The 25069-nt window shown below is 43.0% G+C and overlaps 1 protein-coding gene across 1 annotated transcript in view; it reads right to left on the bottom strand.

Annotated features, from left to right (window-relative positions):
• LOC144781362 (cholesterol 24-hydroxylase-like) overlaps positions 1–25069 on the bottom strand; it is a 272481-nt gene that overhangs the window by 88658 nt on the left and 158754 nt on the right. The window contains exons 10-11 of the mRNA XM_078660153.1: positions 3622–3694; positions 1129–1213 (exon numbers count right to left, since the gene is read on the bottom strand). Of these exons, the coding sequence (XP_078516279.1) occupies positions 1129–1213; positions 3622–3694 (158 nt within the window). The remainder of the gene's footprint in view (positions 1–1128; positions 1214–3621; positions 3695–25069) is intronic.

Genomic DNA, 25069 nt, shown 5'->3' with positions numbered 1-25069 from the left:
GAGAGGGACAACTCCACAAACCAATATGAGTGCAATACGTGCACACATTCAACAGAAACGCATAAACACCTGCCAAACCAAATGCTGCACTAAATGCAATCAATACGTGGGTGCAACGAAAGCCACTCTCTCAGTATTGCTTCTAAAAGCTCGTTTTTGTTGTTCACATAAGATCTGACCATAGCTGCACTTTCAATCCAGATTTAAAGAGGTGAGGCTGGAATACTATTTCGATTGCAATGTTTACATTGTAATCAATTAATAAAACAATTAAAATTATTAAATGTAACTATGGGACACTGGTAGAGTTGCATTTAAAATAAGAGGAATGCTTTGTAACTAGCAGGAGAAATGTTGTATTTTGTTATAGTATGACTCAAGAATGCAACACAACTTTCATCTTGTCAGATAAGTGCCCAGGACACACTCAATAGTCATGAAACACACTGAAAGAGAAAATAATGAGATACAACTCCAGATTTTAAGGAACACATTATGAAGCTTTTACTTTATTGATCACTCGGCTTTACTAATTACACAGGATCCATAAATTTAAATTTTCTCAGCTATCGTAATTGTTTTTGTTTTAGCTTACCTTCCATTTGATGCTCCATCCTCCTTGATACAAGTCACTCATTCATATGTGAACAAGATGTATTTACTAACCATATTTTGATGGCATACGAACAATTCAGAGTAAATACAGTGATTGTGCATGAGGAGAGGTCTAGCATGGAGCCACTGAACGTTTTGATTGTCTATTTTTTAAGTCATTAATCCTCCCATTCCATGACAAACACACCGTAGTGATTTACGCAATATAGCAAAAGAGATTCTTAGTTAATACCGTAGTTGGAGTGACTGATTTAATAGTGTTCGGCTATTCCTTCTGCCCTTGTGCACGTAGTTGCTACATCTATGCATGGCACAATAGACAAAGGTATTTGCGTTCTACTCATCCCGAGAGCACTGCACAGCCCCTCACAACCAAGATCAGAGAGTGGGTCCTGTGCTGTGATTTTAGATTCTCTTTTACCCCTTAACTGAACATATTATTTCTTTAAAAATTTGGACATGACTATATTTACAATTTTCTGCATATACTATCGATTACAGTGCCTGCTGTACCTGTGATAAGTATTGTAGCTTTCCAAGATCACTGTAATCAACGTTGATCTTTGATCCAATTACTTCATCAACTTCTGCTTGAAGTCTGATATAAAGGAAAATAGAAATTTAATTTACTGAATTTTACAGAACCATATTCTACTCATTTCATTCAACAACATTGTAACTCATTTTGCATAGTTTTCATATTTTCCTACTTCTAGTTGCAGATAGTGCATTACAAAAATGTTACAGACCACCTGCAAGGATCCTGGAAGGTAAGCAATGAATACCACCACCATTGTGAGGTGTCTACATGTTTTTACATGAAAGAGCCTTGTTTAGAATTTTTTTGGCGGTATATTACATTACAAATATGAAGGATGTCTTGTCCACCATATTACAAGTACATTATAGCCTATGCCACTTGTAATGCAGCCAATGGGATATCTGCCATATTTTGAGGGACTATTCCATCCGCCAAATTCTAAATAAGGCCCAAACTGTATACAACACCTTATGTAAGATCTTGACAAAGCTTTCTAGCTTCAGGGTAACATGGCAGCCAGCTAGAGTGCCGGCCGCAAACTCTTTCCTCTCTGACTGCTAGCAACAAGAATTAGCAACAGCAGACCTCGGGAAATTCAACCCGGGCTCTCTTTTAGCTGGTTTTGTCGCATCCGGGCATATGTTGGGGTGGCGGACCCAGGCTCTCTGTGGTCGCTTGCAGCACACCTGCACCGCTGGGACAGGCACGCGGCCACCCACATTGGCTTCCAACTTTAACAGTTTGATGAAGATAGTAGTGATTGAAGAAAGCTGGTCAAAGGAGTCTAAAATCAATGATGGTCGTGTTGAGCTCTTTCCCTGATCGCTCTTAGATTATGTCTCCTGCCTATGTCATATATGAGGACTAAAAAAAATGCATAACTAAATAAATAAATAAACAAGTTAAAATCTTTAGTTGCCAGCCTGACATAGACCTGTCTTTCCAACCCAAACTTTAGAGGTACTGTAGTCAAGGAATACAATATTTTTGTCTGTGAAGAAATCCAATGAAAACCTCTATAGAACATTGGCTGTGCCATGATCAAGGCTAAAATAAACCACAAAAGGCAGCATGCACCGTAAAACATGCCAGCCATGTTAGAAGCTGAGGCAACACATTCCTAGAAACCGCAGCAGCTAAAAATTAAGCAAGTACAGAAATGCACGTACTATGAGAACACATTTTGGCTCTGTACAATGAATTTGCAATTATGTATGAGTTGAGTAATTCGTAGAAAATAACTGTTGATAAGTTATGCCTAATGTACTGAAGTTCGCTGTGGATATTACATGGAGGAAATAGTTTAGGAGGTGCAATTAGAGCATTTAAATTAATCATTATACTTCAGAACGAAGGGATGCTCATGATCTTTTGTGTGTGAATAACACTGACAGTGGCGTTGGTGAGGAAGAGCAGACAAGTTAGGTTGAAGGAAGTGGTTCTTTCACCCAATTATTTTTAAGATCTTAAAGGAGGTGGGTGATCTTAGGTCCAGTGGAAAAGCATTTGAGTGGTGGTGTGCCAAGAAGGAAAGATCTTGAGGATGTGGAGAAGGTTCGTGGGGAGGGCAACTGGAAGTCCTTGTATAGGGACCTGTGGTACCTAACAAGCCTGACTGCTGATAGGACGAAACAGAGGTGGAACTGAGTTCAAGTATAAAAGATGAATGACTTTTTCAAGAGGTTAGAAAGAGGTGAGCTGAAAGCCTCGTCGGAGGAGACTGTTCTAGTAGTCTAGCTTGATGAGACAGTAGTAGCTGAGGTAGGGGTGTGCAACACAGATGAACAGGTAGTAGCTCCTGAGGTGCTGACTCTTCTGATACTACAGCACTAAGAATCCTTGAATGCAAGCCTAATCACATCCTGCAATCAATCACACACTAAATACCGTAACTGGCCGGAAAACAAAGTCAAATGCTAAGGTGCTCATTTATAACACAACCCTGAATTGTTAAGCAGACACCTGTATCTGTTGTAACATTGTAGAAATGTGCAAAAAATAATAAGACATGTTGGTGGTATTATTACTCACCTAGCCTTCTGTATTAGAACACAGTTAGCAGCAATGTTTTGATGGTTGTATGGGATCAGAGTTTTACCATACTGTTATTCGGTTTCACTGTTGGTCCAATGTGACAAAACCACATCACACATTTTAATTTCTTCCGCTAACCTACGTAATTAGGAGCAATATACAATGCTCCTCTTTCCTGTGTAAATCCACACTTTATAAAGCCGTCTATAAAGTAAAGTGAGGATTATGCAAGAATGTTCGTATCCAGACTCTAACCCAGATTTATAATGAACAACAATGAAGAATTATAGACACTTGTCATCTTTCAGATAGTGCAAGTGACAGATTGCCTCTGGAAAATGGAGACAGTTCTTTGACTTTCACATATCCATCCACCACTCTGTTAAGCAGTAAGGCATATACAGAAGGAATAAAGGATGTTCTATACTTACTTTTTCAAAATGTCTGGATGACGGGTCAATTCAAGTATTAGGAATGATAATTGGTTGGCTGTTGTCTCATGACCTAGAATATACAACACACAATAAAAAAGAGATTGTTCCCACCTGGGCTCAATAACGTGCATTTATAACAGGTAATAATTAGGGTAAAATGGCAGGCTGGATCATGCGATAAATCTACAATCCAATTTCCCAAATATGCCCAATTCATGGTAAATTTACTAGTCCAAAATCAAACACTTAGCTGGTCTGACGATCAACATTTCACAGTGAAAATCATGATGCACTACCACTGCAAACTGAGACAAACTTTCAAAGTTTATCGACAGATCGAAATAAAAAATATTTCATCGTCGTACACCAAACACTTAAAAAAAGAATAAAATTGCTCATTGTAAAAGTTTGAATACATTTACGTAATTGAAGATAGCATGTGGGTTATACAAAGAAGAAAAAAAATACAATAATTAAAATGTTAAAACCAGTAAAGAAATACAAGAATACAGAAGCAACAATCTTAGCCAAAAATTATTAACATTTCACCAGTTCTTTCCCTCTGATAGCCCATGCTGCATATACAAATGTGGAGCCTGCAACCACTACCACAGATGGACGCTGTCTTACAAATCCTGAGGGCATTAGCTATATTCAGGATTGTCAGGTTTTTGCAAAGGGGAGTGATCCAACTTCTTCTAGACACTGCGTATTTGGGAGAAAACCGATTATGTTCATCCTTTTAATCAATAACCGTACAGAATTTACATTTAGTACAGTTCGCATTAGATGCCCAGCGTGTGGTAAAAGCAGCTGTAAGAAGGGTACCATACCCGAACTGTAAGAACAGGTTACTAGCTTGTGTAGGTCTTATGTAGTCCAAGAACTCTTCCGCTTTGGGGACCTATTTATACAATAAAAATGATTTGTCAGTGGACCTCTACTACTGTCTAAAACTGGTCATAGACTGGCCATTTTCCAACATTTTTGCTTTACCCATGCAACAGCATTGGAGGGGATGGACCCTGGATTGTCCCAAAATCCTGTCAATCCTTGCTTAATCAAGGCCTCTCTCAAATTCTTTAGCCACTGAAGCCTCTGGCTTGCTTTTTTACATGACATAATGTTGCTAAGGCCAGACCTGTAGTGTTGGAGTTCTCTTGTGGTCTATACATGGACCCAATACAACAACGGCCTCAGTCCTGCAAGTTTGGCAATTGAATGTATTACCAGATCCAGTGTTAGGGGCAGCAGATGAGTCCCTTTACATGAGTCCCTTTACCCACTTGACAAACATGATGATCAACAGTCCCAGCTAAAGCAGAGAATGTCCAATTCGGAGGTCGCGGTAGCAGCAAACAATAAATGCCTACTTAAAATGGAGCAACTGCCCGCCCCATTATTGCTGTGTAAACATCTGTAATCAATGCTATCTTCCGGGGAGAGCACTTGTAAATCTACAGCTCTACATGCTAAGAACAGATGGTTACATGGTAGCATTTTTTATTTTATGTGTGACTGTAAATAGACATGCTTTGCTTAGGTTGTAAAGCAGTCCCTCAGGAAAGTGGTGGCTAGGTAGCAGATGATGCAGATGTTTGAAACAATGACCTTAAAACTGCATGACCTACTAAGGCTTGCTCAGGTGCAAGCACGTCTCTATAGTAATGTCTAGTGAGTGTGTGAGGTGGAGACCAAGTATCAGCCATACAAATGTCCATGATAGGGATATTTCCTAAGAAAGCCAGTATGGCCCCCCAATTACTTGTAGATTGAGCCCTTCCGGGCACTGGTAATGTGTGTTTTGCTTAATTATAGCAGGTTTGGATACATTTAGTCACCCTTCTGCAATACCCGCTTTGGAAATAGGAGAGCTCCTATCATGCTTTGCAAAAGGAACAAAAAGTTGATTGGACTTTCTATATGCTTTAGTTCTGCAATGTAGTACATAAGTGCCCTTTAAACACAGAGTATGGAGTGTCGGTTCACCTACTGAATCTCGGAAAATACTGGCAGCTAAACTGTTTAGTTGATGTGAAAAGATGAGAAAGCCTTAAGTAAGAATTTAGAGTTAGTGAGAAGGACCACCCTATCATTATGCAGCCAAGAAAAGGTTCTTGAATTTTAAGAGCTTGAAGATCAAGAATACATCAGAGAAAAGTGTCCTACGCAACACTAGTGTCCAATGAATAGGTCAACGTGTTTCAGCCCTGTGTATATCCCTGGGTGGTCGATGGGGCTTTCGTCAGGACCTCAAAAAGAAGTGTGGAAGTATCCTGCGTATTGCATAAGGACTTATTAGGAACTACACTTCGTACACGGCATATTCCAGAGCATTTTCACCTTATCTCTAATCACTACTGCAATAACCAGTGGTATTCCTCCTGGTGGAGGTAAGCAAACTACAAAAGGGAGCCCAATGATGACACTTACACATTTTTAAACTTGGCAGAGAACCAAGATATACCGCCTTACGACCTAGCTAAACGTGATTGAGGGTTTTTAATTACAAAGTTGCTAGCCCTGGTTACTCAGGTCGAGTGATTCATTCCCTATTGATTTTGGGTAGTGTGAGAAGGTCCAGGCATACGGACAGCTTCTTGTAAGAGTTGAGGAACATTTCTAAAATGATTGATAACCATGGTTGCCTGGCCCAGGTGGTGCAACCAGCATTAGTGTCATTGAGGCATACTGAATCATCCTACATAGAGTATTGTGGGAAGATGTAGAAAAGCATATGCAATTATCCCTGACCAACTGATCCACCAAGTGCTGCCTTTGGATTGAGCGTGTGGGTAAATGGCGGCTTGGATTTTACAGATTGCCTTTTGAGGATTGAGAAACAAATCTATTGTAGAAGTCCCCATTGTTCAAGGAACTTGAGGAGGACTTGTAGATGGAGTTCCCACTCATTAACCTGTTGATGTGTTCTGTTGAGCAGGTATGCAAAGTTTTGTCCACTCGTGGAAAGTACTCCACCAACAGGTGAATGTTGTGATAGACGGCCCAATGCCAAATCTCCTGTGCCAACTGTGAGGGGGAGAGAGTGTGTCCCTCAAGGCTTCTGAATGTAGAACATGGCCATCATGTTGTCAGTTTTTATTAGTACAGTGTTGTTCTGAAGCATTAGGAGAAATGATTAGGGCTAGCTTGATGGCTTGAGAAATAGTTGATGTGGTAACCCTGGTACTGTAAAGACCAAGCACCTGGACTATCATGTGATGAAGGTAAGCTCCCCACTCATTTAGAGAGGCATCTTTGGTGATGATCACCAATAGAACGAGGTCTAGAAAGTGCCTGCTGATTAAAAGGGTGTTGATGTTCCACCAGTGGAGAGAATGCTGGGCCCTTTACCAACACTAGATCTTCACAATGGCCTTCTCTTTGTGCCCATTGTTTTGCTAAAAAATCCTGTAAAGATCCCATATGTAGCTTGGCATTGGGTCCTATTGTTATGCGGGAAGCCATCATGGCCTAAAGTTTTATTACAGTTCTTACACTAATGGGACGTTGTGTCTGAAAGAGAGGCAGCAGCTGCTGGACTGCCATCACCCACTGTGGATATGAGTATGCTTTGCATGTTTGTGCATTTAGCCTAAGAAGGGTTTAATTTTCAGTGGTTTAAGATGTGACATTTTCATATTGATTGTAAAACTGAGCTTGTGTAGTAGCAACACTGCTGGCTTAGTGTGGGCTTGATATTGCGTTTTAGTACTGTTCTTTAGCATTCAATCATCTAGATTTGGAAACATGTGCATGGTGTGTCTACGTAGGTGATCTGTGATAACTGCCAAACATTTGGCAAATACACTTTCGACTGGGGGAGAACTTTGAATTGGTAATGTTTTCCACTTATCATGAAACACAGATAACAATAGAGTGGTACATATATGAGCATAAGCATAAGCATCCTTGAGATCCAGCGTAGCCATGAAGTTGGCTTTCTGTAGAAATAGAATGACATCCTGTAAGGTGACCATGTAAACATTTTCTGATTGAATGAATTTGTTCAATGACCATGAATTAAGGATGGGCCTTGGGGTGTCATCCTTCTTGGGAATGAGGAAGCAGAGGGCCTTGTTGGTGTGCGGGTACAAATTCTATGGTGCCCTTTAATAGAAGGACTTGAACATCTTCCTCCACAATTTGTAGACTGTTTAAACTCAGTACATGATGACGAGGAGGGTTTTTGGGGGGAGCTGTGTGGAATTCCAAGCAGTAACCTTCCTGAACAACGGAGAGGACCCATCTGATGTAATATTTTCCCAATTGGAAGGAAGTGGTAATTCTTTCACCGATAGGTGTAGGGTGTTTGGGGCGAAGAGAAATTGAGCCACTGCTAGTTAGCAGAGACAACCTTGCGGAAGTAAACTGTACCTTTGCCTCTGCCTCAGTAGGCAACCCCACTGAAGCTTTTACCCTGTTGAAACGCATGACATTACAGCTGATATTGCTGGAACGGTGGTCTTTGGGTAAGGCCCCCTCTTTTTAACCACCTCTGGTTTATATTCTACGAAAGGATATTGATACTTATAAAAAAAAATCTGTTCTTGGCATGTAGAGCTGTAGATTCACATGCTTTGCATACTCTTGCCATCTAGCGTTGGGTCCAGATGTTTGCAAGTTGTTTTTCTTCGAAGAAGTCTTTCCAGTCAAGAGGTAGGTTACTCCTCCTTTCTGTGATAATGCCCATGGACATCGACTCCATTCTTAGATTGTTTTCCCGCAGAGGGTGAGCATGGAGATCTCCTATTTTGGGAGTTCAATGCAATCTAGGGGGTATTGTTAAAGTTCTCTTTGCTTTGCATAACAGGCGTGAATATATTTAATAATCCAACTGGCAATGCCTGTTTTGGAAATAGGTTTGCCCTTGTGAGGTGGAGTAAAAGCAACACAAAGTCATTTAGTCTTACGGAATGACTGTTCTTTCTATGTACTATAAGAGGGCTCTGCTGACATCTAAAGTGTGTAGAGCTCGTTCTGCCTCTAAATCCAGTTAAGGGAAGAACACGGATAGCTCAACGGATTGGTTGATATGAAAGGCAGAAACTACTTTAGATAGAAATGTAGGGTTGGTACGAAGAACCACTTTGTCTTTGTGAAGATGAAAATAAAAGGTTCTTGTATGGTTAGTGCCGGGACACATTCATTACAACGCAGTCAATACATTGCACTGCTTTTACAACACAACTGTTACAACGCAACTGCCTTTACATCGCATGCCATTAGAATGCATGCCATTATGACGCATGTCACTACAACGCATGCCATTACAACTCATTATAAGGTGAGTAATGGAGATTTTTTAGTTTTAAGTTGGGTATGGGTTTTGGGGGAGATGGGAATAGTAATGTTTTCCCCTACCCTATTCAACACTTACCCTACTGTTGCGCTCACTGGAATGGTAGTAGTAATTTGTACCCCTACACTAGCCAATACTTACCCTACTGTTCTCCTAAAAGTATTCTGCATTGTAATGGTATGCATTGTAATGGAATGCGTTGTAATGGTAGTTTTAAAAAATGCGTTGTAATGGCAGGCGTTGTAAAATCATGCGATGTAATGGTAGTTGCAATGTAAAAACCGCATTGCAAAAGCATGCGTTGTAATTGATTGCGTTGTAGCACCATATTTTTGCTAATGCCAGTAACTCACCCACTCTCCTCAATGTAGTAATTGCAATGAGGAAAGCTATTTTCCACGAGAGTAACTGCAGTTCACATTTATGCATGGGTTCAAAAGGTGGGCACATTAATCGTGTGAGGCCTATGTTAAGATTCCATACTGAGGCAGGTGGAAGTCTTGGTGGTATAACTCTTTTTATTCCTTCCATAAAAGCTTTGATAACTGATACTCTAAAGAGAGAAAAGTGTTGCCCGTTTTGCAGATACGCAAAACTTGAGGGTGAAGTTCCCTTTCGTGGTTTGCTCAGAAGGTCGGCAATCTGATTGCTTACCCCTGGGAGGTGTTCTGCTAAGAGATAGATTTTGTGGTGAATGGCCCACTTCCAAATGTCTTGAGCTAGGTGTGACAGTTGGGGAGAGTGTCTCCCACCCTATTTTTGTATACAATGCATAGCTGTTATGTTGTTGGTGCAAACTAGGACAACTTCACCTACAAGGTGAACGTGAAAGGCTGTGAGAGCAAGAAACACTGCTAGCAGATGATTAATGTGGAGAGGTCTTTGCATTTGACTCCACAAGCCTTAAACTGTGTGATTTTGGAGATGAGCCCCCCAACCAGTGAGCAACGCGTCTGCTATTAGTATTGTCTGTGGAACAAGGTCTATGAAGGGCCATCCTTTTTCTCAAATTATGTGGGTTCCACCACGGCAGAGAGCAATGAGTATGGCCATTTACCAACACTAGATCGGTTAAGAGACCCTCCGACTTGTTCCACTGACTTGCTAAGCATTCCTGAAGGGGACGCATGTGAAGCCTGGCATGGGGAATTATCATGATGCACGAGGCCATCATTCCCAGCAGACGCATATACACTCGAGCTGGTAGTGAGTAAGTGGGCTGAAACTTAAGAATCAGAGCCTCGATAATGTGTATTCTGGCTGCATTGAGGAAAGCCAGAGCTTTTAGAGCATTTAAAGTTGCTCCTAGATAGTTTTGAGTGTTGGAAGGTTGAGGACGCGATTTCAAAGCATTGACTGTGAATCTCAGTTGGTGCAGTAACTGCACTATTATGTGAGTGTGCTGGAGACACTTTGGGTACGTATTGGCTTTGATGAGCCAGCTGTCCAAGTACCGGAAGACATGAATGTGTTGTCTTCGTAGGTGAGCAGCGACTACTGCCAGACATTTTGTAAAGACTCTGAAATGGGAGTACCTTGAACTGGTAATGCTGCCCCACTACCACAAATCTGAGAAATTTGCGATGAGCGGGATGTACTGGAATGTCGAAATACGCGTCTTTTAAGTCTAGACCAGACAAAGTCACCCTTTTGTAACAGTGGGAGCACTTGTTGAAGTGTCACTATGTGAAAGTGGTCTGATTGTATGTAAAGGTTTAATTCTCTGATGTCTAAAATAGGTCTGAGAGAACCATCCTTTTTGGGTAAGAGAAAATACAGGGAGTATACGCCCGACCCCTGGTATTGTAATGGTATGGGCCCCAAGACTCCCTTCAAAAGGAGAGATTGAACCTCTTGCTTGAAGAAGTGTAAATGGTTTGGTGACATTTTGTGTCAACGTGGAGGAATGTTTGGAGGATTGTTGGTAGGCTTCAGGCAATAACCAGAACAAACAATTCCTAGCACCCATTTGTCTGTAGTTATTGATTGCCAGACGGTTAGGAATTGTGAAAGACGCCCCAACAGATTTTAAATGATTGGGGGAGTGTAGGCAAGTCACTGTTTGGTATTGGAGGGGGAGGTGCGTGTGTTGGAACCTCTAACGCTACATTTGCCATTGTTGCCTCTGTAGCCCCCTCTGAAAAAACCCTTGGAAGCAGATGGCTGATTGTTGCCCTTGTACGGCGTGGAGGCAGTGTCTGAGGAGGTACTCCTGGACCCCCACCATAGAAGACGTGCCGAAAGGAACCCAGGCAAGAAGGGGACTGTAGGGCTCCCATAGATTTTGCCACGTGTGTGTTCTTTTTCATCTTTTCTAAGGACGTAACAACAGGACCAAAGAGGTGTTGCTTGTCAAATGGCATGTTAAGAATTGAAGCTTGAGCTTCTGGTTTAAAGCCAGAAATTCTTAATCATGCATGCCTTCTTAGTAGCACGCTGGTGTTGACGGCTCTAGCTGCAGTGTCAGCCCCATCTAATGTGCGCCTAATGGAATTGTTAGAGATGAGCTTTCCCTCTAGCACTAGGTCTTGAGCTTTGGACTTGTGCTCATCAGGCAGGCATTGGGGCAATTGCTCAGTCCATTTTGTCATAAGGTGTCCTATTGTACCTTGCTAAAAGGGCTTGGGTGTTGGAAACGCACCAGAAATTTGCAACTTGGGAGGCTATTCTTATCCCAGAGGCATCTATCAACTTAGACCTTTGGTCCAGAGGTGGAGCATCTAGTGACGTTTGAGAATTGGCCAGTTTATGGGCATTAGAAACTACTAACAAATCTAAGGGTAACTGGCCCTTGATGTAAACTGGGTCTGAAGGTGCAGATTTATATTTTTTGTCTATCCTGGGGGTGGGAATAGGTGCCTGAACAGGATCCTTAAATATTACATCCATATGTCTTAGTATACCTTTGAGCATAGGGAGTGTGTGAGTGGCTCTTTGGGAACTGCAAAGTGTTTCAAAAAGGAAATTCTCCTCTAAAGATTCTTTGTGTATTTGAACCCCATGATAGTCAGCAGCCCTGCTTAATAGTTCTATATAGCCTACATTGTCATTAGGTAGAGGCGGTTTAATGGGGTAAAGATCAGGATCGTTACCTGTGGGAGAATCTGTGTTGTTGTAATCCTTCCAGGGATCTGCAAGTGCAGTATCATTGTCCCCATCTCCATCCCCATCCCCGTCATCCTGAACATCAGGTGTGTATGGTGGTGGTATATTAGTAGGGGTAATTAACAAGTGTTGTGTTTCTGGGAAAGGAGATGATGGAGGAGGAGGAGAAGGGTTAGTACCCACATGTTTCTTCTTTAAAGAAATGTAATATGCTTCTTCTGAGTCAGATTGGCATTTGAGTGGCAATTTGGAGGCGGGACAACGAAACGGGGCACCTTTGACAGTATTGGAGCATCTTTATGTTTTGGTGCTGAAGTTTTCGGTGCCGGTGTCATGGGGGCCGAGGATTTTGGTTCCGAAGACTATTTCTGCGTCGAAGGAGGTGGGCCTGAGATTAGTTTTGGCTGGATCCCGAAGGTTTCGGCTTGGTACCCGAGTGTGGATGACTTGACCCTGAGCCGGAAGGCTTTGATGTATGTTTTGGGGCCGAGCCCTAAGGCAGGGCGTTGGAAACATGTTCTCGGTGCCGACCAAGACCCAAAGGCAGAGGTGGACCTAAGCCTTTATCTCGGCCGAGTTGGACTTTGGGGTAAGGGAGGATCGATACTCATGATACGCAGACCTTGTGGAATATCTTCGTCCTCATCTGAGCCAGACTCATTTAAAAGTTATTGTTGTACCTCTGAACAAAACCCTGACACTTTAAGCCAAGCATGCTGCCAGAGCAGTTTAATAGTATTAATTTTCCTGACTGAAGTGTTGACTGCGTCTAAGGCACACCTATTGGATGCTTTGCTGACTGTTTTCAAATCAGCATCAATGTCTCTCTCTCTTTTCCTGTGCTAGTCCAGGATGAGCTTATGAAGGTCCCTCATAGCCACCCAGTGACACCCATCATATCTTGACATGAGGGGGAATGAATTGGAAATGTGCCAATAATTACCCTGAAAAACACTCTTTTGCCTTCGGTGTATATTCTCTTTCACTCTGTATGTGGAGGAGCAGGATCTTCACCAGTTTGGGCGGAAGCCTACTTAAGTGCTTTATGCAGTGAGTTAGATACAATGATTCCTCTGATGTAGGGTGGATCCTGAGGGGCTGGTTTTCTGTGTTCTCTATGCGGGATGTCATAACACTTGACTTAACTGCCTCTTTAAATGTGTCTGGTGTGGTCTTAAGCATATCCTTCAGAATAGGAAGGTAAGTGACAAGCTTTTCTGTTTTGGAGAGGGTTTCCAGTAGGAAATTATCTTCTTCCTCAACAGAGTGCATTTATACCTGGTGGTGAGAGGCTGCCAGCTGTTTGAGTTGCACAAAAACAATCGATGGACAGAATGCAGAACAATGTCATAAATTCACCCCGGTACAGAGATCTGGGCCTAAATCCATAGTTTTTTTGCTTGCCATGCCATTCCAGTTTGAACCCAGCCATATGCAAATCAGTCTTGACCCTGTGCCCAATGGAAACAGTCCAGCCTGAACTGCCAGGCCAGATTCTCCCTGGACTAGAAACAAGCATCCTAGCGCCAGTTTCGGGTTGCACCCCTCATCAGCCAGGATAGCTTGACTACAGTGGCATGGGGAGCACGGGACACACGACTGGCTATACCCCTCCTAATCGGGGAGATGCAGCTGTGTGAGAGAATGATCTGATGGTTGTAATATCTGGCAGCGGTGGCTTAACAGGGTATGGCTCAATGGCCGGGTCATCCTCTCGGTCCACTATGTAGTCTTCCCAAGGATCTCTCCCCACCACACCCTCAGTGGCATAAATGGCTCTTCCCCTGTATCCTAGGATAAAAAGAGATCCTGTGTTCAGAGTCAGTGCCGTGATTATCAGGTGGAGGAGTGTGTGGTGGTAGGGGAGGGAATAGTGATGTGTGTTTGGGAGGGGGAAAATCAAGGGGGCTAGTAGCTATGTGCATAACCCTTTTGGGGGTAGGTGGTGGTGCATGAGGAGGTGAGTGGGGCTCTACCTCAACAGCCAGAGGTCTTTTCCTCAGTATTGTGAGTTGGCTTGGAGCAGAAGGCTTGACAACAAGTTTCCCTTTGTCCAGAAGAATAGGATGTTCTCTTTGTCTTTCATCAAGAACATCTGCAATTCTTTCAAGTATTGACCCTTCCAAAGTCTGTGACTTAGGTGTCAGCTGAGGTTTTGACTTTCACTTCAGGGTGGGAGTGAGGGGCCATTAATTTTTATTATACTATTACTCACCACCAGGTTTTACCTGGTGGTGCAAAACTGCAGAAAAAACAAAAATAACTCACAAATCTAAATGGGCCACATGGAGCTTAGGTAATTATTGTAATTAGGATTTGATAGATCCCATTAAACCAGGCTTCAAAGCACTAAACTAGGGAAGACTCCTTGGGAAGGGGGAGGAACCCTGAGCAGAACTGTAACCTATGTAACCAGCTAGACAGACAAACAGTGCCCTCAAATCTAATGGGAAGTCCTGTAGGAGAACAACCACGTTTTACCAGCTTCTGAAAAGACAGGTGCAAGTTTGAACTCCTAATGTGTACCAGAAGGGAATCCCACAACCTGGCCCCCACCACTTTAAAGGCACATTCCCCCATCTAACTTTCCAACACTTAGGAACAATGACTCTGCTCCATCCTGCCGATCGCAGAGGTCTGCTAGGGATATACCAACTGAAGACGGCCATCAGATAACTTGATCCCTGCCAATGGAGTGCCTTGTGAGCCGGGCAAAGGGTGTTAAAAGACACCGCTTCTGCATTGGTAGCCAGTGGCGAGTTCTCAAACCCTCCCAAGCCTGAGTGGTGTTTTGCCAGGTCCAGGACCAAAGGAGCAGAAGCATTTTGGATCCTTTGCAGCCTATTCATGGAGTACTGATTACCATTAAAATACAGGGCATTACAGTAGTCCAGGAGGGACGTAAATAGAATGATGACTACAGACACCTTAAGCACTCTGAGAAGAAAGGGAAGAATTTTCTTCAGAGTCATAATAATCAAAGAGCAGGAGCTCACCGTTCTATTGACCTCCGTGTCAAAAGACATGGTGTTATGAAAGACCACACCCAGATTTTTTGCCGCGGCTACCGGAACCAGTAAAATGCCGCATGTTTCCAGCCTCCGACAGTTAGTCCAGATCAAAATTTCAGTACCAAAAATCACAATTTTTCTCTGCTCCCCATTCATTTTTAGACAGTTATCCCTCATCCACATGGAGATTTCAGTCATGCAAGCCCTAAACGTGTCCGCCACCCCTTCCCAGCCATCAGAGATGGTAATGATGATCGTATTAGCTTCGCCAATAGGGCAACATATAGGTTAAATAAAGTAGGGCTGAAGGAGGACCCCTGTGAGTCACTGCAGGGAACATGAAAAGGTTTGGCTCTAAAATCCCCACAGCTAATTGTAAGGGTCCTTTCCTGTAGGAAGGACTCCAGCAAGTTGAGAGCAACATCTTTCAGACCGGTCTGGCACCGCCTTTGCACCAATAGAGATGGTGATAAGGTGTGCAAAGCGGACGACAGGTCTAACACCACCAGAATAGCCACACCTCACTGATTGACCTGCCTGCAAATAGAGTCCACGGTTGCTAGAAGAGCAAATTCAGTGCTGAGATTCCTCCTACACCCGTTTTGACAGGGGTCAAGGAGTTCTTGGTCGATGAGTTACTGGGCCAATGCCTTGTTGATGTGCCTCTCCAGGATTTTAGCTGGAGCAGACAACAGAGAATTTGGACGCATATTTTTGAAATCTCCATCTGGCTATTCCTTAAGAGGAATGACGATCACCTCCTTCCAACACTGCAGGTACACACAAGACTCCAAAACCTGTGAATAAACCTTCTCCAAGGCATCTACAATTAAATCTGGAACCAATTGAAATACTCTGAGCTGGCAAAGATTGTCCAGTGAGCCTGAGGTGTTTTGTCCTAAAATAGTTTTAATTTTAGCCACCAGAAACAGGGAGAATCTGGCTAGACAGCTACGAGTAGGCTATCCTCGAGTAACCTATTCCCTACATGAAGTATTAGACCTATTCTTAGATTCTGTCATCCTGGGAGCAGTAGGACTGTCATTATGTTCAGGAAAGTCTGCAAAAATCTTACGATCTCACGATATAGAAACCTCTGACGGCCCATATTTCATCAGAGCAGTTTGTCGGAGAATGCTTCGTTGTCAACATACTTAAAGTCCACCTGCCTGTAAACCAGGCAGGCACACCTTCAGTTTGCTGGTGGAGGAAGTTGTTGCTGTATCCTCTCAACAACATTTAAATTATGCCCAAGATCAGTAATTTCGCAATAATATATAAAAAGCCTCTACAAAAAACCTTCAGTTGAAAAGAAGTTAATAGCAAATCTAAAATATAACGAGCACTGATGAGCTAGGCTACCATGCCACCACCCTCAAATGCACTGCACATGACCATACACATAACACTACAGGTGCAACTAAATAACAACAGTGATATCATCGCTGACATCACACATGAGGCAACCAAAATATTATTATCAACTGTGGCTATTACACACACACTTAACTTCTTAAAGTCCAGAACAGATGTTTTAAAAGATAACATAGATAAAATGCTTACCATTAGTAGGTGAGCTCTTACACGTACAGTAGTCATGAAATAACAATCGACAATCGTCTACCTAGACAAAAGGTTTCACCATTACAACCATTAGAATGTTTCATAAGTAATTTGTTTTAAGAAGAGAAGCAAGGCAGTAGTATCTATGGAGATTACTAGATGCAGCTGATTTAGAGAGAATAGGAAAGCAGTAGCACCACTGACCATTACTAGAAGACAAAGGAGTTTTGTTAGATTGAGAAGCAATGCAGCAGGACCATGGGTCACTGACAGGTATCCTTATAGAATGTAATAGGGCATGAAAGGCAAGTTATTTATAAAAATTACATGATCAGTCCTAAAACAGTGTTTTACTGTCCAAATGTGTTTTACATGCACAATGTTGTCCTCACATAAGATGGCTAACTTTTGCTTTTGCATCCAATCTCCGGTAACCCTCTTTGCACCCAGGACGTCCCATTCTGAACAGCCCAACTTCATGAGGTGCCTGGGATACCCATTTGCTGACATAGCAAAACCAAAGGGGATGATTAACAAAGCAAAACCAAAGGGGTTGATTATTCAAGCTAGCCTGGCTGATGACGGCTGATTAGCCAGAAACCGGTCCCAGGATGCTTGTTTCCAGTCCAGGGAAGGCATGGCTTGGCAGTTCGGGCTGGACTGTTCCCATGAGGCACAGGGTCAGACTGATTTGCATATGGCCATGTCTGTACTGGTGTGGCGGAGTGAGCGAAAGAATGATGATGGATTAAACCCAGATCAGTTGACCGGGGGTGAGTGCTTGCAATGTTCAACACTCTATCCATCATCCTCTTTAGTTTTGCTTTGTATACACATTTGCTGGCAATCACAATCAGTCCACCTGCAGGTATAGGTGGTTCGCACTGACTGCCCACCACTCAAAATAGCCCCAGGGCTGGTGGTGGAAGGTGTGACGGACCTGGAAGTACGGAGACAGAGCCATCGATCCACATAATGGCTGGTCCCATTATAACACCATCAAACTGGACAGCACGGGACACTCCAAACCCCTCACTCCAACCCCCCTGCAACTCTGGGTCTGCCAATGATTAGGCTGCTGTGGAAAGACTGACATTTGTGGATACTGGTGGAGCGGCTGGTTGTTGCAGACTGACTTATGGGGTGGCAGGCTGAGGTGGCCTCTTCTAGTTGGAGTTGATCATCATGTTGGTTCATGAGTGGGCAGATGAATTATTCTCAAAGGGAACCTCCATCTTGCTTTCTGATATGCCCAAGCCTCTGGAGAACGCTGTGTACTACAGAAAACTTAAAAAAAAAATAGACTGCAAATTCACTTCAGGCACAGAACTACCAGAGAATGTTGACCATGCTGGTTGTAAACATGGCCACCATTCTACCTCAAGTTCCTACCAACGTAACTTGATAGTCATAGCTAATAACAGTGAACAAATTGCACATCTTGCATTGTAGAGTATGACCGAAACTATGAAGATGTATACAACATTTCTGGGTCCCTGCCTATTTCACCTTGCTCCCGGAAGCACTGACAAGAGGTGTGTCTGGGCAAGTCTGGCAGCAGCTTTCTAGTGACAGACATTACTGCATAGAAGGTCTAAATGGGGGAGACTATACCTCATAATGCATGCATCCTAGTTTCTGGAGGGCTCTTACCACTTTCCCATCCTGGACTGTGTGGTCATTGCACCCGACTGAAGAAGACGTTTCATGATGATAACGTGTAACCACAAATCTTCTTCTCTGCAAAATGTTGTATAACAAATCTAAGTGCTTTTGTATTGTAATTGTTTATATACAAAGTTTTCTGGCATCTGTCTGGTACAGTACATGCTCTACAAAACTCATAATAAATCAATACTATTGATGTCATTTGTTACACGGATTTTCAGCGAGAATGCCAGGAGGAAGAATTCCAAATTGAGTGCAGGCCAAAAGGCTTGTACACCATGACGGGTGCAGGTCAAAGGGCCTGAACCCCATGACTAATAGTCAGCAGCTAGCACGCATTAGTCTTGTAATGACCTGGTCATGGTAAAAGAAGTCATCCTTAATAAAAATAAATATTTTGTCTAACGGTCAACCAACACAGTCTAGCACTCTAGAGCTCAGAAATATCAAAAACATGTTGAATGCCGGATTTGCGGCTCAAGTCTTCAAAAACATAGAAGCCATGTCAGTTGACTTGTGGCACAAGTCTCCTGCACAAGAAACCATACTATATTGGCCAAGAAGAGAAAATGCAGAGCAAGATAGGACATGCCTCCAGCACCAGGGTCTTCAGACTACAGGGCTACCAGTGGTACATAGGATTTTCTTAAGGCTGCAGTGAGAGCAAAAATGTTGGGAGGAGAATTCAGAACTCGGCTGTGTGCCATATCTTCTCCTCTCAGTGTGAGTTAATTTTGTGAACTCATGAACATTGTGCATGCGAGTAAGGAAGTCTCTTATCTTTGTCCTTGCATAAAACTCAACACTGGGGACCTAGCATACGATGCATGCATTTTGCAAGCACTATGGGCAGTATACAAAGAAAACCATTGCAACTTTGAACATTTCTATTTATGATCAAAAACCGGGTCCTCCAGTATCAGTATGAACCTTATCCTAAATGTTTGTTGTACCTAATGGAGGGGCAGGGGAGGGAGTCCTGTAGTCACACCTTGGTCAAGGTACTCCCTCACTGGATACCTATTGTGTATCCCTGTCCTCCCAAAGGCAAACGTGGATTGGCCAATGATGAAGCACGACAACCGGGAGGTGTGTGAGGCCATCCTGTTCAAATTTTTGCACACAATTGTGCTGGTCCAATATTTTGGAATGTTTGAGTAGCCAGAATAATTCCTCTGTGAAAGTACACGTACACTGTAAGGTGAGAAAAAGCCCCAATAGGAGTGGCTGATAACAGAAGGGCCCGTTCCTTTTTCTGGTGGAAATGGAGTTTAAAACCCTCCAGAATTGGCTAAGCCAATATAGGCTACCACCATGGAGATGGGCAACACTGGAAGTGCAAGTGGACAATACGCACAGAACACCAAGCCCATTGTCTAGCATATGGTGCAACACAAAGCTGCATTGAAGGAAAGGGCTGGAGAAGAGAGCTGGAGTGAGTTGGTGGTGGGTCACAGTAAAGAGCGCACTCACACTCCGAAATCCAAGGCATGCACTCCCTTGGAGTGTTACACAAGGAACAACATTAAAAAACACAGAAAAGGAAGTTCCATGGCATCAGCAATGGGAGGCAACAACCCAGCCAATAAAAAGCAAGGGTAAACAAGCTATGCTCCAGTGGATTGACAAACACACAAAAAAGGAACGACAACCAACCAAAGAGCAAGGAACCGGGATTGACAAGAAAGACATTAATTATGAGCTAAAGCTATTTGTAACAAATATGCAAAAAACAAGCATTTGCAATGCAATAAGCCTCACATTACTGAAATTTGCTAATCTTGCTTATGTTGCTAATAATAATTCAAAGCCAATAGCTCAAAGTTTTAGTATTTCAAGTGCTATTGCATTATAAAGAAATCCCAGCACCCACGCTTTAGCTTAAGATGTTTAAAGCTAAAACGCGAGTAACACGATTGTAATAAAAGCAAACAAATAGAAAAGAATGGCGGCTGCACGCAAGACAAGAGTTCAAGTGTTGCAAGACAGCACATCAAGGAACGATGTGCTGAGTTTTGGACAAAGTCACCCAGTGTGTGCGCTGCATGTGGACGTGCCAACTTTGCAAGAGAAAACATTTGCTATTTGTTCAAGTTGTGACATTTTAAAGAGGGCCAGTCGCAGCTAAAGCGGCAATTAATGCAAATTGTACTAGTTTATGATTTTTGTTAGGGATCATGGCTCGATTGTTTTACCTATATTTAAAAGATTCCATTTGAAAATAAAAATTAGATTTGCATGTGAAAAAGACATCTTTATAGCAATATACCTTTCAGTATGAATTGTCTGGTTTTTTTTTCCAGCACAGACTTTTGTGAGTCCACAGAGCCAATCCATAAACCCCAGGGTCCCCACAATGGACTTAAAAACCAAACACACATTTAGATATTTTTTCCCTGGAAACACCAGTATAATATTATTGACTCTAACCAAAATTCAGACAAAAGCCACGGCAGCATTAAGAAAACTACTTTGAGATTGCCCTTGCTACAGCAAAAATAAATGACAAAAAAAAGGACAACTATATATTCATAAAGGATCTCCGTGGAAATTATCTACGTCGCATTCCCCTTCCGCCTTCTACAGCATCCAGCATGCAGCAATGGGTCTGCCTTCCCCATCATTGGTTCTGTTGCCCTATAAAGAACAGCCTTTTACCCTCACGACGTGTGCACATCCATCTAAAAAGAAGTGCACTTCCTTTTTAGGTCGCGCCTGCGATGCAGGGGCGAAAGCCCCTGCTGTCGCAAAGCGATCTATTGTAATCATTTTAGTCCTTTTCCCGTTCAAGGACTAGGCAGAGACAACAGACTGTCACGCGCACGCAGCCGGCCGGAATCGGATCAGGTCACGCGCTCCGATCCCGGCCGGCTGTTCACAACACATGCACACGCAGGCACACACGCAGGCACAGGCAGGCACACAGGCAGGCACACAGGCAGGCACACACGCAGGCACAGGCAGGCACACACGCAGGCACACACAACACACACACACACAGACAGACGCACGCACACACATTCCCCCCCTCCCCCTGCGCTCCGATCCCGGCCGGCTGTTCACAACACATGCACACGCAGGCACACACGCAGGCACAGGCAGGCACACAGGCAGGCACACAGGCAGGCACACACGCAGGCACAGGCAGGCACACACGCAGGCACACACAACACACACACACACAGACAGACGCACGCACACACATTCCCCCCCTCCCCCAAACTCACCGGGCTCTTTTAGCGTGTTCCGTGTCTGTCAGCCAGGGGTAAGTCTCGATCAACGATCTCCCTTCGCAGCGCTGGTCTTCACCCGGGCCCCCTCCTGGGACCCGGGACTTAAGATGCCGCACTCTGCTTCGGCGCCGGGGCTCGGGGCTCGGATCTCGCATGCGCGGGCAGCCCCCGCCCTCACTCTCAGCCCGGGCTCTTTCGGTTTCGTAGGTGAGCGATGTCATCGCTTTTTTTCACTCGGTAGCGTTTGAATTTTTTTTATTAACTATTGTCCACGATCCCAATGCTCTTGGATAATAATAATATGGGTTCACTTTCTGACCAACACTCAGAATATGAGACTATTCGGGCCCAGCAGAGTGGACTGTGTTACAATCGTCCGGTGACCAGAAATGCGTGGGAGATGATCGCTCCTATGTTCGCAGGCCTGTTTGATTAGAAATGAGTGGTCAATTAAGTGGGCTGTGCAAACATGGTCAGTGGAAGGGGAGATGGGGAGAGGGACAGAGGAAGGAAAGAAAGATAGGGACAGTGGTTGGTGGTCATGGTTAAAAATGTTGCCTTGGATGTGATAAATAAATGGATTATTCAGGTTGTGACAATAACCTATTTTAACAAAGAAAAGTGTGGTTACCCGATTACTAGTGATGCATTAAAACACACAAAACGACTTGCTATTTCCACCTACAGAATGCTTGGAGTAAAGTTTACAAAGCACGTGGCACTGGGGATACTACACATACTTTCTCATGTTTTCCTACAATACATGATAGCAATGCACTCATGTAAAAAAATCACCCTCCTGCAGTGACTAGACACTTAAACAAGCTTTAAAAATAAAAAAGGTCTTGCCTTTCATTAAGTTAAAGCCATTTGCTTTGCTATACAATACCATTAGCAAAGCAAATGGCTTTAATTTAATCACAGGCGAGACCTATTGCATTTTCAATGCTTGTTATATATACTATTTATCTGGTTTTTGTTTTTAGTCACCTTAGTGTTTAGTTGTGCCCTAGAGGTACATGACTTCAAGGCAACTGTAAATGTTATTTTCTGCAGTCAAAAGCATATTATCCTGTATTAATACCAATACACGTTTCTATACCTGTTCTAAAATACTGCTGCCACCGGAGAACACAGAACCAATACTCTTTTATCAAAATTACATGTGATTACTTATTTTATTTTTCAAATTATAAACCTCACTCCAAGTTTATGGGCAGCATATCAAGGCAGTAGATTGTTTTTATATTTATAGAATAAGTTTGATAAAAAAAACATTTGAAATGGAATATTCCATGGTCGACCACTACTTAAAAGCACATTACCATGGCAAAACAAATAGCTTAGTTAATGAACATTTAAGAGTATGACAATTGAATTATATAATAGGTAGGCAAAGGAAATGGTCTACATATGTCTAAGGCCTCCTTTGGCATGACTATTTCATGGAGTAATTCATAATATTTAAGATAATGTACTTGACGCTTTATCTCAGATTAAATTATAGTGAGCTTGGGGGATAAATATGGTGATAGCGTTTAAATTTGTGAGGGTGATAAAGTGCAGGGTGCACTCATGATTGTCAATGAAGAGGTACCAATATGGCGCTTGACAAAAATCCAGGAATTATTGCAAAATAAGGATGTTAGCGTAATAAGTATTTGGTGTAATTTAAGTATATGACTATGGTCATTTTTTTGTTATTTACTAAAATATAATATAAGGAAGTAAAATAAATTGTCGTCAGATGCCTCTTTTTCAGTATTATAATCATAATTACCAAAAAACTCTTGAACTAGCTAAATAATCTTCATCAAATCAATGGAAAGACTACAAATGTAGTAAATGGTTTTCTTCCTTCTTGATTCATAACTATACAGATGTATGCTTTTATGCAGTTACTGAGTCATACGGAGTCAAACCTGGCTAGTTTATAGTTTTAACATTTTGCAAATCCACCTGAAGCTTTTCATATCAAAAGTGAAATGCATCCTAACCACACAGTTAGGATCTGGCATGCCGCAACCAAATCACTGGGCTGGAGCGGTGGGTTGACCCTCGCCACACCCTTGTGGGATTCCCAAAAGCTGGAAGATCTGGGTAACGGCAAAGGTTTCGATAAATGGGACCTAATTGGCATCTCCCATATGAGGGACCTATGGGATACGGGGAGCGTGAAGCCTTTTGACGCTCTCCAAAGCCAACACTCATTGGCAGACTCAGAACTTTTCCGATATCTGCAAGTACGCCATGCGCTACGGACGGTGTTGCCCAGTGCCTCCTCTCCACCAAAGAGCTCCCCACTTGAGGACAGATTGCTAGATGGCCACCTACCCGAAATGCATTGGGTTATGAATAAAGACGCTGCTCAGAACTACTTGTTGTGTTGGATTCGTATTCACAAAGAAGCCTGGATTGGCACAAGTTGATACGTAAAGTTTCCTAAAACGCAATTTGTCGCATATGTGGATAAGAGTGAAAGTAAAGATGAAAAGAAGATAAAACTTTTTGGTTAAAATATGGATAAACATTTAACATGGACAAATGGATTAAAAATAAGTTGGATCTCAGTATCCTATAGATGCAGTGCATTTTGGAGTGGAGCGTGATTTTCGCGCTCCGCACAGTCTATATTTCATGTAAAGTGCATGATGGCGAGGCACAATCCAGTTTGCACGCAAAGAATAAAGCAGTTGAAATAACTTTGGATTCATTGAATACACTAAGAAATAAGGTGTGCAGACCACCTCATTCATTGTTCACCTACCCGAAAGGGCAATCTCCCTAACCTACCGAAAACTCATTAACAATATGGGCGAACCCCTAATATCGCTGAGGGAGAAATGGACAGGAGACGGCATCGAATTGGACGATGAAAGTTGGCAGACGGCAGTCTCCTCCCCCAAAACGATTGCTATTCCGGCACGAATTCAGCTTGTGCAGCTAAAGATCCTGCATAGAATCTATGTAACAGGTCCCCAATTGGTACACATGGGTGGGCAGACGGATGGATAGTGTAGACGGGGATGCACTCAACTTGGCACATTCATGCACATTATATGGCACTGTGAACCAATTCAGGAATACTGGCGCAAGATACATGCGGTCATGAGCGACACATCGGAGGTCGAGCTTACGCCAGAAGCGCCCAGATGCCTTCTCAACATCTGGGAACCGACCGACCGACCTCAATGAGTACACCACACAATGGGTCACATTCGGATGTATGATTGCCAAAAGGAACATCCCGCAGCTTTGGGGAGCCTCGCATGCACCCTTAATTGCAGATTGGGAAAACGACCTTGATTGGTGCATGCTAAGAGAAAAGACTGTATATAAGGCCCGGGGCTGCCCCTGAAAATGGGCCAAGATATGGGCCCCTTGGAACTCATACCTTGGGAACATCTGTACCCCTCCTCGTGACCTGGACATTGATGACCCTCCCTCCCGGTGATTTCCAATGTGCTTTCCTACTGTATCTATATGTATGCTTGTTTTCACTGTGCCCTTTGTATTGACTTTTGTGGTGCTGTACCTTGTTACCGAGTCTGTTTAATAAAAAG

The sequence above is a fragment of the Lissotriton helveticus genome, chromosome 9, assembly GCF_964261635.1.
Source record: "Lissotriton helveticus chromosome 9, aLisHel1.1, whole genome shotgun sequence".
NCBI classification, from domain to species: Eukaryota; Metazoa; Chordata; class Amphibia; order Caudata; family Salamandridae; genus Lissotriton; species Lissotriton helveticus.
The sequence above is the reverse complement of the archived record's forward strand: the minus strand, read 5'-3'. Positions and strand labels throughout refer to the sequence as shown.